Below are 14,215 nucleotides of genomic sequence, written 5' to 3' on the forward strand. Positions count from 1 at the left end.
ACACATGTAGTTCTCCCAAGTCTTTCTGTCTTAACAGACAATAAACAACTGCCATGCTGTCCTGATATTAGTCTTGAAATCTTTCTCAGCACCACAAGTAGCCTAGAAATCTAGATGCACCCTATACAAGAGGAGGGTAGCCTACCAAATAGACTATTTTAATTTTGTATTTATCTTTAGGCTACATCAGAAGAAATCATGTAGCCTAATCTGACTAAATCTGTCCTCAAAGCTTTTTTTTTTACTGAGCTCCCAGGACAGTTTACTGTCTGACATTATGATGCAGGCACACACTCATAAAACAACGACAACATAATACGATGTATAGGCTACACAAAGATTGCAGTTGAGGCCTTATTTCTATTTCACTTCTTGTTTAAACCCATGGTATCACGTGTAAATGAATACACACAGTTGTCATGAAATTGAGTTCTTCTTTTGGGATTTTTTTGCCCTGGTGAAACAGAAAAACTAAAAGTTGTGAAAGCCCTTGTTGCACAAACTTAACCTATAGCACAGATTTCCAGTTCAGTTTCAATAGGCTAAACAATTAATCTTTCACTCTCCTTTTTTTTTTATTTCTGTTTGTTTGAGAGAGAGGGGGGGGGGGGAATGGTTTTGTAATTTACTCTGCAAGGATAGCCTACAATTTATCCTATTTTTCTGCTCCATGTCAAATGACGTTATACTGCAGATCCGAAGGTGACGTCGATGTTATGTTTCCTCGCGAGATTATGGAAAACAATCCGTTCGCTCTCTCGCCCCCCCCTTCCCACGCCCCAGTGCGCTGTGGGATAGTGGCAGTATAAAGTATATCCTCTCTCGGACAGAGATAAGAAGCCCAAGGCAGGAGGGGATGAAGATGGCGGACGCCAAGCAGAAAAGGAATGAACAGTTAAAACGGTGGATAGGCTCGGAGACAGACCAAGAGCCACCTATCCTGAAAAAGAAGAAGACGAAGGTGAAGTTCGACGATGGCGCCGTGTTTTTGGCAGCCTGCTCCGCCGGCGATACCGAGGAGGTGCTACGAATGCTGGACCGGGGAGCTGACATCAACTACGCCAATGTAGACGGTCTCACTGCCCTACATCAGGTAAGAAGTACTCTCTGTGCCAACTCCGACTGTTATATCATTCCCGTTGAAATTAATTCTGTGTTGATAATCACGGACGAGCGATTACTTTGCTCCCTAGTTTGTCGGAAAGGGAGTCGTTCTCTGTGTTTACTCAGCCCGCCCGACCGTAATCGGTGAGAGGGCCGTTTGCAAAGCTGTGTTGATTGAATTGGTTACGAAGCAGAAACTGCAGGAAATTACTTAAAGTATGCACGCTAAACATGAACTGTGTCCTCGAAACATGAAATTGATGCGTTCCCGCATATTAAATACGATGTTTTGACAAACGCTAACAATAATTGAATGATTCGCTGTTTACTCAGTGTTAGCCGTACGTCAAATGGCCAGAGCCAGGAAGAAAGCTGCTTGGGTGGTGGTGCTCGAGCAAGCTAGCAGATAATTTAGCCTATTAGCCACCTAGCCTGCTAACGTTACCCATGTCGAAAAAAAACTAGCTTCAGCTAAATGCCACTCGTTTTCCAATCAACTTATTATACAAAACTAAATGAGTATTTCCCATTTGTAAACGAGAGTAGACTAGTATGCATTTTGCAGTAGCGGACCGACCAACGTCAAATGCTAGCTAGATGGGGTTATCCTTGTTGGAATGGTTGTCAGCTAGCCACCTACCTAGCCAACTTAGCTGACGTTTTTTCAACGGTCACCAATGCGGAATAATGTCCTGGTAGGTGCTAGTTACGAGGAGCTGTTGTTGTTGTCATTGCTAGCTGATTAGTCAAGCATTTTACTTTGGCTGGTTACGTTAGCTGCCAGGCAAGTTAAGAGGTTAGCATGTAACGTTAAAAACAAGACCGGCCGAATACCTCAAACCGAAATATGTCGCTCAATAAGTTAGGTCTGCAAATATCCCTGATAAAATCCAAAGTTTTCTTCTATGGTATTCGTGTCGTGGTAACTTAACCACTGGCCTTTGCTGACGTGTTTCATTGCTTTCTAATTCTCAAGGAAAGACCACCATAAATATTTTTAGCTGTGACTGAAGCTATGCCGCAGTCGAGTCAGGGCGACGGTATTACATCACATTCATGGCAGATTATTGTTAACAGTGCCACCGAATCACCAAGGGCCTCTCTGTAAATGGTCATTTGGTGATTCATTTGATGGGATTAATGACTTGCATTTTTGTACGCTTTGATTGTCTCATTGGCACATTTGTTGACTTAAATGTGCAGATTAGTGCAACATTTTTGCTCCCAAAACCTGACGACTATAGTGTCTTTTATTTATTTATTTTGTTGTTTTGGTTTAGATTAACTGGTTGGTATGATTTAAAATTATTGTTTATTGTATTTGTAATGAAGATTTTAATTTCTTAGTCTATTCTTTATGCAAAGCTTTCAACTTGTCTTGGCCATGATGAAGAAGTCTTTAGTTTAAGTTAAGTTACTAGCAGACCATTACATTACCATGAGACTAAATCATTTGGCTATGAATGAATGTTTATTAGGCTACATTCAAATAGAGCAGACTTTTAGCGTCAGTGTTTTCTTTGCCAGGTAGTGAGGCTGTCATGTTTACATGTCAATACCTGTCGCTGACGCAGATTCCTTTAACTTTAAACCTGGCAGTTACTCTGGTTCAGCTGATGCACTTTTAAAACAGCTGTTCCTTAATTATGGTATCTTATTGAAACAGCTTTATCTAGGTTATTATTCACTATCAAAGAAAAAACATTCAAGTCCTTTTTTTAGCCTTGCACCACGTCATAGTCATGCATTGACCTCTGATAAAGAAATGATAATGTTCCTAGACACATTGGAGTTGTCATTCAGCTCCTCTCCCCTTTGTAAATCATGCATCACCAATGATCTCATCTCCTTACTCATCATCCACGTGTCCGGCTTGAAACGTAGTGTAATGCTTAGGCCTTTTTGTGTCAATGAGTTGCACATTGTACTGTCAGATAATAACCACCCAAATGGCCATGTGCATGTCTTCTTGTTTAGTCACGCTTTGAGCGTCTGTATCTGGCGTCAGCTTTCTGCCTTTTATTGTTTTTGTTTTGGAATGATGTTGAATCATATAATCAATAGGTCTTTCTCGCCATTGTAATGAAGTACCCAACTATGTTGCGTTGAGGAGGACTGACGTGTTTCGATCTCAGTAGAACCAGCGTCTTGCACAGACTACCTAGAGCGAGACTGGTTGCCTTTTTTTGGGCTGGCGTTGAGGGACGAGCAAGAGAGGGGAGGAAGGAATTTGCGCTGTGGCTCCTCCTGAGACCTAACCATGTCTGGAGAGACTCGGAGCAGGACCACCGCTGGCCTGTGTGTGTGTGTGTGTGCGCGCTCACGCGCAGGGATGTATGGTGTGCTGCGTCTCCGCATGTGATCCCACTCTCCGGGGTCTTAGAAAGGAGCTGGAGGTGATGCAGGGATTTGTGTGTAGCGTCTTAATCCAGGGGGTTGCAGAAAGGTCAGTCCACATGCTGATTCCCCTTCGGCTTTGTTTAAAAAGCACAAACAAACTAAAACATATATGGTAAAATTGTTTTTTTTAAAAAACTGGATGGTGGGTGTAGTTCTACTTTTTTTGGAACTCTCATGCCATATTGCCTCTCCTGTGAAGCCCATTGAGGTTTGAATCGAGAGTGCACATGAAGATCTTCCTGTTGTTAGCGAGACCGCTCTCCTCAAGCAGCTGATTGGCTACCTGGAGAATCGGAGACGACGGTTGTGTTGCCATTGACACTTACAAGATAGGATTAGCTGCTTGTTGGCAAGATGAGCGGACGGACGGCGGGAGTGACTAAACGAATGCCCCAAGTCTGGCCCATCAGGACACGAGATGAGAAGTCCTGACCCGTCTCTGACCCGATAGCTCTCTCGATTGTAAACTTGTAAGCGATGTGAACATCCATGCCTCTTAAAGTTTTTGTCTCCAAAAGAGGCAGAATAGTGTGAACCTTTCTTATGAGCTTGGCTTATGCCTGATGGTATTATAGTTTCCCCTATGGAAGATAATGGGAGGTTTTTGTGCTCATATTTAAAAAGAAAAAAAAAAACCTTAGGCTTCACTCTTCCCCCACTCAAGTCACTGTAAACAACATATTAAATCTGTTATTCATTTTAAAGCTACTTGTCCTTTTCTCAGCGTTCAGGCGACAAGTTGCCTGTGATTTTGACTGGGCTGTTTATTTATAGCTTTTGAGTGGAGTTGTTGTAATAATTGGATTACAGTGACTCCAGCATGCCTGGGGCTTTAGTGCAAGAATCTCTAAGACCCCCTTAAAAGAGGAAGGAGATGAGAGTGGGGGTCTGTGTGGAGGATCTGCTCCTGGCTATTCATGACTGACTGAACTCTCTTCTTTATACGAAACAGTCTCTGTTTTTGAACGACCAGTGTAGGTAAATTGTTGAAATGGCATTGGCTATTAATGGTATTAATGGTCCTTGATTTAGTTAAGTACAGTGATTCTGTGTATGCACAATGAGTTGGCCTTGTTGGCTTTAGACTTAGCTGTACTTTGCTGTACTTTGTTTTACTTACTAGTGGAAACCATGTACCGTCATTAACCAACAGGTAGACTAACCATAAATGAAATGGGGCCATTTGAACGCTCAAGTTGAAGGCGATTCTGCCTTTGGAAATGTCTGTGTGTGAACTGAAGTCATTCGCTTAATCCATTTTTCTTTGCTTTTTGTTTTGCTTTGCTGCCCTTGGGTTCAAGCGTGGTTGGACCTGGCCACTCAGGAGCAGTGGCCTGTGCGGGCCGCATTGGCCTGCGTTGGTTATAAATAGCCAACCCTCCCCTCTACTGCCAGAGGTTCTCTGTAGACTGAGCTCTTAGGAGTCGAGGCTAAGTTTGGTTATGAGTCACCACACACACACACACACACACACACACACACACACACACACACGTTCTGGGCTGTGCCTCACTAGTGGATGGGGGGTAGCTCTGGTGCATGGTTTAGAAGGTCTGCGGTCCACTGTGATGGGGACCGGCCCTAATGCCGCCTGGAAGGGTGCACCATGTCATGTGTCTCGTCTCTCTGTGTTGCGTCTGTAGCCAACTGTAGCCTCTGCATCCCTGGCACAGAGCGATGGCTCGTTTGATTTACGCCTGCAATTGGTCACCGGGACACGCGCACACACCCCTGCTCAAACTCGACTAGACTCGACCCGCGCGTCCGCCTGCCAACTTGCGGTCTGGCGATGAGCTTTTAATTACAACGATGCCAGGCAGTCAATGCCCCATGGCAGAGTTAGACGAGATGGATGGGTAGCGAACAGCTGAGATTTTGATGGGGGAACGGGGGGGGGGGGGGAAGGACCACCAAAGCCTCATGTGCAAAGCGACAAATGACATTTATCATACCTCCCTGCTTGTGGTCAGCCCTTATGGTTTCTTGTTCTCTACAACACCTGTGTCACCTCAAACAGTGAAAGTTGCAAGTGGTTTCTGTGCTCCCTCCGCAGCTGTAAAGCGTTCCCCTCTGGTGTGCATGTCTCCTCTGCTGTTCAGTTTCTCTAGTGTTAACTGCAGAGAGAGATGGAAGCTGGCCTTACTAAGCAGGTAGCCCAGGTGGGTGGTGAAAGCTGTCATAGTTGAGGACAGAGGCGATGTCAAGAACTGTGAATGAATGGGGGGTTGGGGATGGTGTATGTATGTCTGTGTGTGTGTATACATACGTATGTGTGTATATGTGTTGGGGTGGGGGGGGGGGGGGGGGGAGCAGAGATGTGCAGATATGCACTGGGTGGGTAGCATTCCATCCGGCTGGCCATCCACAGCTTGACATTCCTCACATGACACTTAAGTGGAAACCATGGCAAAGGCAGAGAGGCATTCCTCAGCTGTCAGTGTCGCCTCTACCCTCCTGCTACTCTCTGTTCCTCTCTCCCCTCCTCTCTCCCGCACACAGTTTACGCCCCTTGTTCACCAAGACAGCGCAGATATTGATGGCAAGCTTTACGTAGTTGCTCATTTATCATTTTTTGAGTTGCCCTTCAATGACATCACAATAAGGCTCTCGTGTTGGAAATTTAATTCTGGTTGCATTTATTAAAGGGTTTTAGACTTTTTTTTTCGTTTTATTTTGATAGTATTTGTTTTAAAAATTTGAAGTGGGCGTCGTGTGTTCGAATAGCACCTGGTCGCTAACTATTAGCTCCTGACTAACAGGGTTTGTAGTGTTAAATTCTAGCACAAAATGGCTGATTTGATATATTCCTCGCTTTCTCCCTAGTTATTTTTCTCTGTTTTATTTCTCTCTCTCCATCTCGGTCTTGTTCCCTTGCCATCATCACGGCTAACATTAACACATTACACAATTAGCAATGAATGGGGCCCAGAGATTCTCAGCTGTGACCGAGCATCCTCCGCGTCCAATCAGAGACCAGCAGCACTGCTCTGCCGACATGTCCAGAGGGCTGCTTGTAAAAAAAAAAGTAACCAGCAGTCTATGGGAACTAGCGCTAAGCAGTACACACGTACACAGTAAGTCAGTCAGTCATCCTTACATGGAGATGAGTGAAACATGAGTAGTTCACCTCAGGGAGAAGGGGGATAGTGTGTGTGGGGAGAGGGGGGGGGGGTGTATGATGGTTGGACAGACTGAGAAGTGGGTTGTCCATGTTCCAGAGTGTGCAAGAGAGTGTGTGAGAGGGTAGACATCTGTAGCAAAAATTCCATTACACCTTTCCACCTGGCTCCTGAAACAGCAGACAACAACTCACCTGTCTTTAGAGCATTCAGAGACACTTGTGTAATGCACATAGGCACTCACACACTCACACACACACACACACACACACACACACACACACAGAGGCATACTCGTTGGAAGTGTGGACTTAATAATCTCAAATCTCTGGGTTTTCAGCCTCAGCTCTGAGCTTATGAGACAAGGGTGTTGAACTCAAAGTGTAAAAAAGTCTCTCAAACAATGCTCTGTTTCTTCTAAGTCCAGATAAATCACCCAGCCCTGCCCCTCAAATTTATTTGTTTTCAGCTCTCTGCAACTAAGCCATGTCTTGTTCTCACTTTATTTTAGCTGGTGTCACGCGGCATGCTAATATTTTGCTTTCAGGGAGTTCTAAACTTGTTTTCAGAAAGGTAGGGGGGGGGGGGGAGGATGGTGGTGGGGCGTTGGTATGAGAGAATTTTTAGGTTAGTGCTGATCATCTGACCCAGGCTGTGATGTAGCGAGAGTCAGGGGGACTTGGACATTTTGCACGCAGAGAGCCAATTGGGGCTAAATGAAGTTGAATTGGCCCGTGTCGCCAGAGAGAAAGAGGGATACAGAAGGAGAGCGAGTGAGCGAGTGAGGGCATGAAGGAAAGAAAAGAGAGAGAGCGGGATGGAGAGTGAGCATGTTGTCTTACTTCAGCAGACATGCAGTGCTTACCTTAGAACACCTCTCACACCCTGTAAACATGCTGAAGGAACAAGCAGCGCTAAACAACAACAGTGTTGATTCTCCCAACACTCCCTCCATCGCAATGTTTGGAGACCAGTGTGTAATTCTCTGATAAACCTCCCTCCTGTGTATATTTGCATCTGCCTACACTAAGATTGAGATTGTAACTAGTCAGTGTGGTGGTGTTTTGAAGAAATGATTATTATCATTATAGATATGGATTTCTCCACAACACCACCACACTGACTAGTTAATAGATGTGTCTATAATAGATGTGTGACTGTTTAGAGTTGTCGACTGTGTCGGGGTGTGTGTGTGTGTGTGTGTGTGTGTGTGTGTGTGTGTGTGTGTGTGTGTGTGTGTGTGTTTGTCTGTGTGAGAGAGAGAGAGAGAGAATATCAGGCTGAATGAGTGTCTCCATAGCACATGGTGTTCAGGTGGGCTGTTGTTGTGGGGGGCGGGAGGAGGGGGTTAGTGTTTTCCTCATTGTCTTTGTTTAGGCGCTAGCTGCAGGCTACAGCAGCTCAGGCCCCGCCCATCCCCTCCCCAGGGCTCTCCCTCCGTCCAATCAGAGGAGTGGAGGCCCCCCCCTCAGGCACGCCATGCCTCGTCTGCCTCCACTTCATGCCCCCTGACAGACAGCTCAGTTCAGCCTGCTCAGCCAGCCCTCACCCCTCTCCTGTGTCTCATTCGCCGCCATTTAGTTCCCCCTTTGAGAGCGTCCACTTTTAGTGTTTACATACGTCCATAGGTGTCGGGGAAGGGATGATTTGACACCCGTCACGTCAGGCGGTGCTTTCATTCGTCTCTTTTCATTTTCTTTTGTAATGTTTTTCATTCATTTGTTTTTGTTTTGCTTCCTTTTGTCTGCGTAGACTCCGCCCTGCTGTGACCCTGCCCACGCTGCATTGCTCCTCATGCATATCTAATTGCTTCTTCCTCTTCTCCGGCGGCAAAGCCATTTTAAGAGCCATTCCATAATTAATGCTACATGATTTAAAAGCCTATCTGCCTGAACATGGGACAAGGAGGATGGTGTGGGGGGATGAGGGTCTCCATTTAAGTAGTATGGCTGTTGTTGAATGAGTGTGACCCCACCTCCAAATTGGTTTATCTCTGAAAAGGGCAGGGGAATGCACTTTTGAGCTGGCCTCTGCAATCCATAGACCCGTCCCTCCTCATCTTGAGTTAAGCGCAAGACGGATGTTTTGATTAGGTTGACTTGACTCCTCGTGATTTATTTTTGGCAGTTTGAAATGCCAGCTATTGAAAGAGAATGAAAGGAAGGCATATTTTATACGACGTGTCTAATTTTAGCAATCAATCACTCGTCGGCTTTGAATCACCACGCTTTAGCAGGAGCGTCTCGCCCCAGACGGTTGACGTCGTTGCCATCGGAGAGAGGGTGCTGTGTCGGACGCGGCAGTGGCGGACCTGTTCCCTAATTGGTAGGTGTAGGCCCCTTGTCTCCCCGGAGAGGCGTTTTCATTGGATGCGTCCGAATCCAACATGTAATCAGGAGCCGGAAGCGTTTTGAGTGGCACACGTCACACCCTCACCCCATTCACAGATCTGCAGAAGCGCCATGTAGGTGAAGGTCAACGCCTCTAGATTTATTCAAGGGGGAAGAAAGAACGCATACAACTCCGCTAGCATGCGTTATAATGTATGGTGCTAATGAAGCCTCACTGGTTCGGAAAAGTTTCCTCTCTTTAGATAAGCAAAAGTGAATCTCTCTCTGTTCATCTCTTTGATGTGCAGATTTGCAGGTAATATCCATTATATAATGAAACTATAAAGGTCAGATTGTTTGAAATAAGTATTAGTGCTCATAGCTCAGAACATCACAGTTGAAATGGAACGTGTGTCGCATAAAATGTCGCTGTGTAGAGTAGACAGACTTTCCATGGTTTTGCCGTTTTTGACTCCATAAACAGCAGGAGGGTTGAGTGGGGGGTTGCTGGGTGGTGCGCCTTTATGTCTGGATGGAGTGTCGGAGCTGAGGCGTTGTTACAGGTTGGAACTGGTTCCCCCATAGGAACCTCTGCTTGTGTTCTGGAATGCCTGAGGGGGTGCCTCTGCGAGTGGAGCACCTCGTTCTTCTATCTGCCACGTCAAGGGCTCAGCGGAGAGACCCAGGGGTGAACTTTGCCCCACCATCACTACCCCATCAGTGTATGAGCTCACCTACTTTTACTTTGAACCGTGTCTGTGTGCTTTCTGTCTCTAGTTTGTTGTCTGATGTCATGAAATGTCACTCACACGCTCAGACACACACACACACACACACACACACACACTGGTAACCTTTACCTTTTGGCTAACCCCTTCCTCCTCCTCCGCTACCACAGCACACACACTCTCACTCACACACACACACACACTTACACACATTTAACATACACAGGTAGTCTCGTCTGTTGGATGATGTCACCTGCATTCCCTTGCACTCTTGCGTGGGCTTTTCCACAGAGCTGTGTGAGGCCTCCTGCTGCAGTCATGCCGCAGCCTGGTGGGAAATAGCTGGCATGCACAGTTTACCTGTTCACATCTGCGCGTGAGGAGACTAGTGTGTGTCTGTGCATGAGTCGGGGAGAGCCTGTGAGTGAGATTCGTGTCAGCAGCATGCACTGATACCAGCATCGGGCCCGTACTTTTACTCACCCATAGTTTTGCACTCATGAAAATTCTCAGATGCCAGTCCATGACAACTCAACGCCAAACTCAAGGCTGCAGTCAGGATGTGCCCAGTCATTATTTACTGCCCTATCAGATTTCCCACCGGAAACGGCTGGTAACCGTCTGCCCTTCTCTGCTGCCCTATGAGACTTGGTGAGAATTGTTACTATATGGTAGAAATATATACTGCTTTATTATGAACTGTTATTTGTACGCTTACCAGCAAGTACACAAATGCAAACGCCTACCTGGTGTGCAGAAGTGGTTTCGGTGCATCCCTAGTTTCATGCAAATTTCCTTACAATGGTTCTTGTCACGGGTTGCTTTGCGATTGCAGTTTTGTGTGTGTGTGTTGTGGTGAGGTAACATCACAGGTTTACTTGTTAGCTGTTTGCAGGGTGGAAATCAAATTAGGAGGAATTTCATTGGGCGATAAGAGACATTTTGTTCTTGTGTGTGTCTGTTTTCTTTTTTGTTCTTGTTTTTCTTAATTTTGTCCTTTTTTGATCGCACAGCTCACAATATGACCAGCTGTTGAGAGACCAGCATGACCAGCATTTTCACATCTAAAAGACAAGTAGTGGACAAGTGGCAATATCTGATGTGCCTTCCCTTGTGACAGTGATTGATGAGTCAAGGAATTGAAACAAGGTACAGCTAACATGCCAATAAGTGGTGCAAGATAAAACGAGAGTGATTTCCACACACACACACACGCACGCAGACACACACACACGCACTCACGCAGACACACACACGCGCAGACACACACACGCGCAGACACACAGTTAGAGAGTAGGAAGCCAGTTGGAGCCTCCTTGATCCTTGAGTGCCCGGAATTCCACACATCAATATTGCGCATATTCTGAGGCCACTGTGAAAAGCCTGTGGTGTGACTTAAGGTGTCTCGGTCCACATTCCTTCACCCTCCTAGCGTGCATCACCACCAACGTCTCTCTGGTGCCCGTCTATCCTCCAGTCTCGTCTCCCAGGTCCCACCTCACCTCCTCCCACTCCACCCTCCAAGACTGCTGCACTCTAACAAGACATTCTTAAAGTACTTGCATTTTGTTTCATTGCATTTCATGAGATTTGCCGTAAGATGCGTGAGTGTGCGTCAAAGTCATTGCGTCGTTGACTCAGCTGAGCAGCTGACTACTGCTCAACGCTTTCCTGCGGGATTGCTCTCCCATGCTGCGAGCGACTGTTAGGAAACTGTGGTTGTTCTGTTCCCCTTTGAGCTCAAAAAGGTGTCACGTCTTCCCAATTTGACCAGTTTTACCCTGTTACGTGTCTGCTTCAAAGAGTCGTTTATTTTCTTTGAGGAAGAACTCGGCCACTCTATTTCCCCACACTTTAGTTCCTCTCAGATGAGCAGATTGGCAAGTGTGTGTGTGTGTGTGTGTGTGTGTGTGTGTGTGTGTGTGTGTGTGTGTGTGTGTGTGTGTGTGTGTGTGTGTGTGTGTGTGTGTGTGTGTGTGTGTGTGTGTGTGTGTGTGTGTGTGTGTGTGTGTGTGTGTGTGTGTGTGTGTGTGTGTGTGTGTGTGTGTGTGTGTGTGTGTGTGTGTGTGTGTGTGTGTGTGTGTGTGTGTGTGTGTGTGTGTGTGTGTGTGTGTGTGTGTGTTCTATGCGTGAGTTGCAAGCTCCTGGAATCCTGCTGTGTGTTCTATGCAGCTCAGTCTCCCATGACGCCATCTCACCTGAGAACAGGTGAAGTGTTCTGTGCTGTAAGCAGCACCTCCCTGAATGAGAGACGGGCAGAGACTGAGAAATGAAAAGACCCTAAGATGCATAGGGAGACCAGGAGAGGGAAGAGGGAGACGGGCCGCTCCATATTGGTGTGCTTTTTTTCTGCCACCGTCGCATGCTATCCCAGTGCTCAGAACGTGTGTGTGTGTGTGGGGGGGGGGGGGGGGGGGGGGGCCTCGTGCTTTTAATTTGGCCAGCGTTTGGGCTTGTTCTGCACTCGATGCCTTTCCCTTCAGCCTCAGCTGGTGTGTGCGTGACATTCGAGTGCATGCATAGGCTATGTGTTAAAAGTGTTTGTGTGTGTATTTGTTTGTTTTCTTGTGTGTGTGTTGTGTGCAAGTACAGTATGTGGCAGTACGCAAGGTGCTTGGGTAGCAGGTATGTCTAATGTCTGTGCTTCTGCACGGGGGCTTTCTAAAGTCTTTTTCGCGGTATACAGAGCTCCATTAAAGCAGGCACAGTGGCCCAGACTGGTCCGATCTGAATAGCTCAACTAAGCAAAGCTGTAAATGCGGGATTTGACTGATGTTTGGCATTCCACAGGTTGTACACACGTGTACAATAAGGAGATCGATTGATATTGATTGATTCTCTACTGGTCAGATTCCTCTGGACTTGATTGTGTAAAGGTGTAATGCCCTTTGGTTTCCCCCAGACCTCATGGCACTGCTGCAAGCAATGGCAACTCCCAGCCAGAAGTTTCTTACAGTCTCAGGCCTCATACACCTACCAGGGGAGGTCACACCGATGACTTGATCATCTTTTGACTTCGGGTACTTTCATTGGATCTAATAAATGATTATGCACAGAATGCGAGGACCTGATCCTCACAATGATCAATGACGTTGTCCGAAAGTCCATGAACACTAATCGTTGGATGCGTTGTGAGGATTGTCCTTTAACGGGGCTAGTGTACTAGGAAGGAAGGGTCAGTTCGATTTGCGTTGCTGCTGAACAGCTGCCCCTCACGCACGTACTGTGTCAGCATGAAGCCTCTCTGTGTTTCTCTCTGTGTCCAGTCCCCCCCCCCCCCCCCATGGAGTTGTTTTCCTCCCATAGTCAAAGGTGTTTGTTCCCCAAACAGCTTGGTCAACGCTCCTTGTCAGGTCGTGTGTGTGTGTTGAGGGGGTGGGATGGCGTGGGGGGTGGAGTGTCGGAAAGATTCTTTTTCTATTTTTTTGGCATGAGAGAGGAACAGGAAGAGGGTGTTTATTTTTCTCATTTCCTCGCTGAGCTGTGGCTCATCGGCCAGCCGCAGAGCTGAGGCCTTCTTATCGCCGCTGAAAAAGCCACACACTCACTGTACATTACAGTCACACACACACACACACACACACACACACACACACACGTAAAAAGTACCCTCAACACCAGTCTATCTGTAAACCCATCTTTAGTTTTGCAACGTCTTGCAGATGAAAGATGATGGCCCTTGTCATGATGCACTGGCTGTGCAAATGCAGGGAACCAGCTCTGTGCGGGCTTGGCTCTCCTGCTGTGAACCCCTCACAGGCCTGGTAGCTTCACAGGCGAGCGCTAGACCTGGGCTAGACAGCCTGGCATCTCCACAGCCGAGCACTAGACCTGGGTTAGACCTGAGGTGCGTTCAAGTTCACCGAACTTAGGCGAACGTTTGCGAACTTTCGCAAGCAGTATTCCGTTAGCCTTGAGTTTTTGGCGAACGTTTGCTAACAATCGCAAACAGTCTTAGGATGTGGCGCGCCGCGGACATACAGTGGAACTGGACGTGAGTTTGATGAATGCAACAATGCAATTACTGTTAGAATGGAATGTCAACACCAAATCGTTCAAATGTAACTGTTCAAAGAAAACATGTTCACCGCGAACGTTCGCCACTCTTTGCCAAATTTGAACGCACCTCTGGGCTAGACAGCCTTGGCATCTCCACAGCTGAACACTAGACCTGGGCTAGACAGGCGTGGCTCACTGAGCACTTCACCTGTGGTGCAGGTGTGCTGTAGCCGCAGAGTTGCGTCACTTTTCACAATCATTTTCCTCATTGCATGAGTACTTGAAAATGAGTTATGTTGCACAGTTTTTTTTTTTACCTACATTTTTTTTTTTTACTTACATTTTTTTTTTACCTACAAAGCTACATTTGATCTACCAAATGTAATTCAGCACACACACACACTGCGAAATTAAACATGACGTAAAGCCATGAACCTTGTAGGTTTTATGTAATTGTATTGTTCACTCTAACCCCAGTGACCATCGCTCGAAATGTAGCCCTTCTGTGGTAATGGCCATTCATTGATCAATTTGA

At 46.5% G+C, this 14,215-nt stretch overlaps 1 protein-coding gene across 8 annotated transcripts in view; it reads left to right on the forward strand.

Moving 5' to 3' along the window:
- The first annotated feature begins 787 nt into the window (after positions 1-787).
- ppp1r12a (protein phosphatase 1, regulatory subunit 12A) overlaps positions 788-14,215 on the forward strand; it is a 74,369-nt gene continuing 60,941 nt past the window's right edge. For all 8 annotated transcript variants that reach the window (XM_062517549.1, XM_062517554.1, XM_062517555.1 and 5 more), the window contains exon 1: positions 788-1,093. In XM_062517549.1, coding sequence (XP_062373533.1) covers positions 857-1,093 — 237 coding nt within the window. In that variant the 5' untranslated portion in view covers positions 788-856. The remainder of the gene's footprint in view (positions 1,094-14,215) is intronic.

This window comes from Sardina pilchardus, chromosome 17 (genome assembly GCF_963854185.1).
Source record: "Sardina pilchardus chromosome 17, fSarPil1.1, whole genome shotgun sequence".
Lineage (NCBI taxonomy): Eukaryota > Metazoa > Chordata > Actinopteri > Clupeiformes > Clupeidae > Sardina > Sardina pilchardus.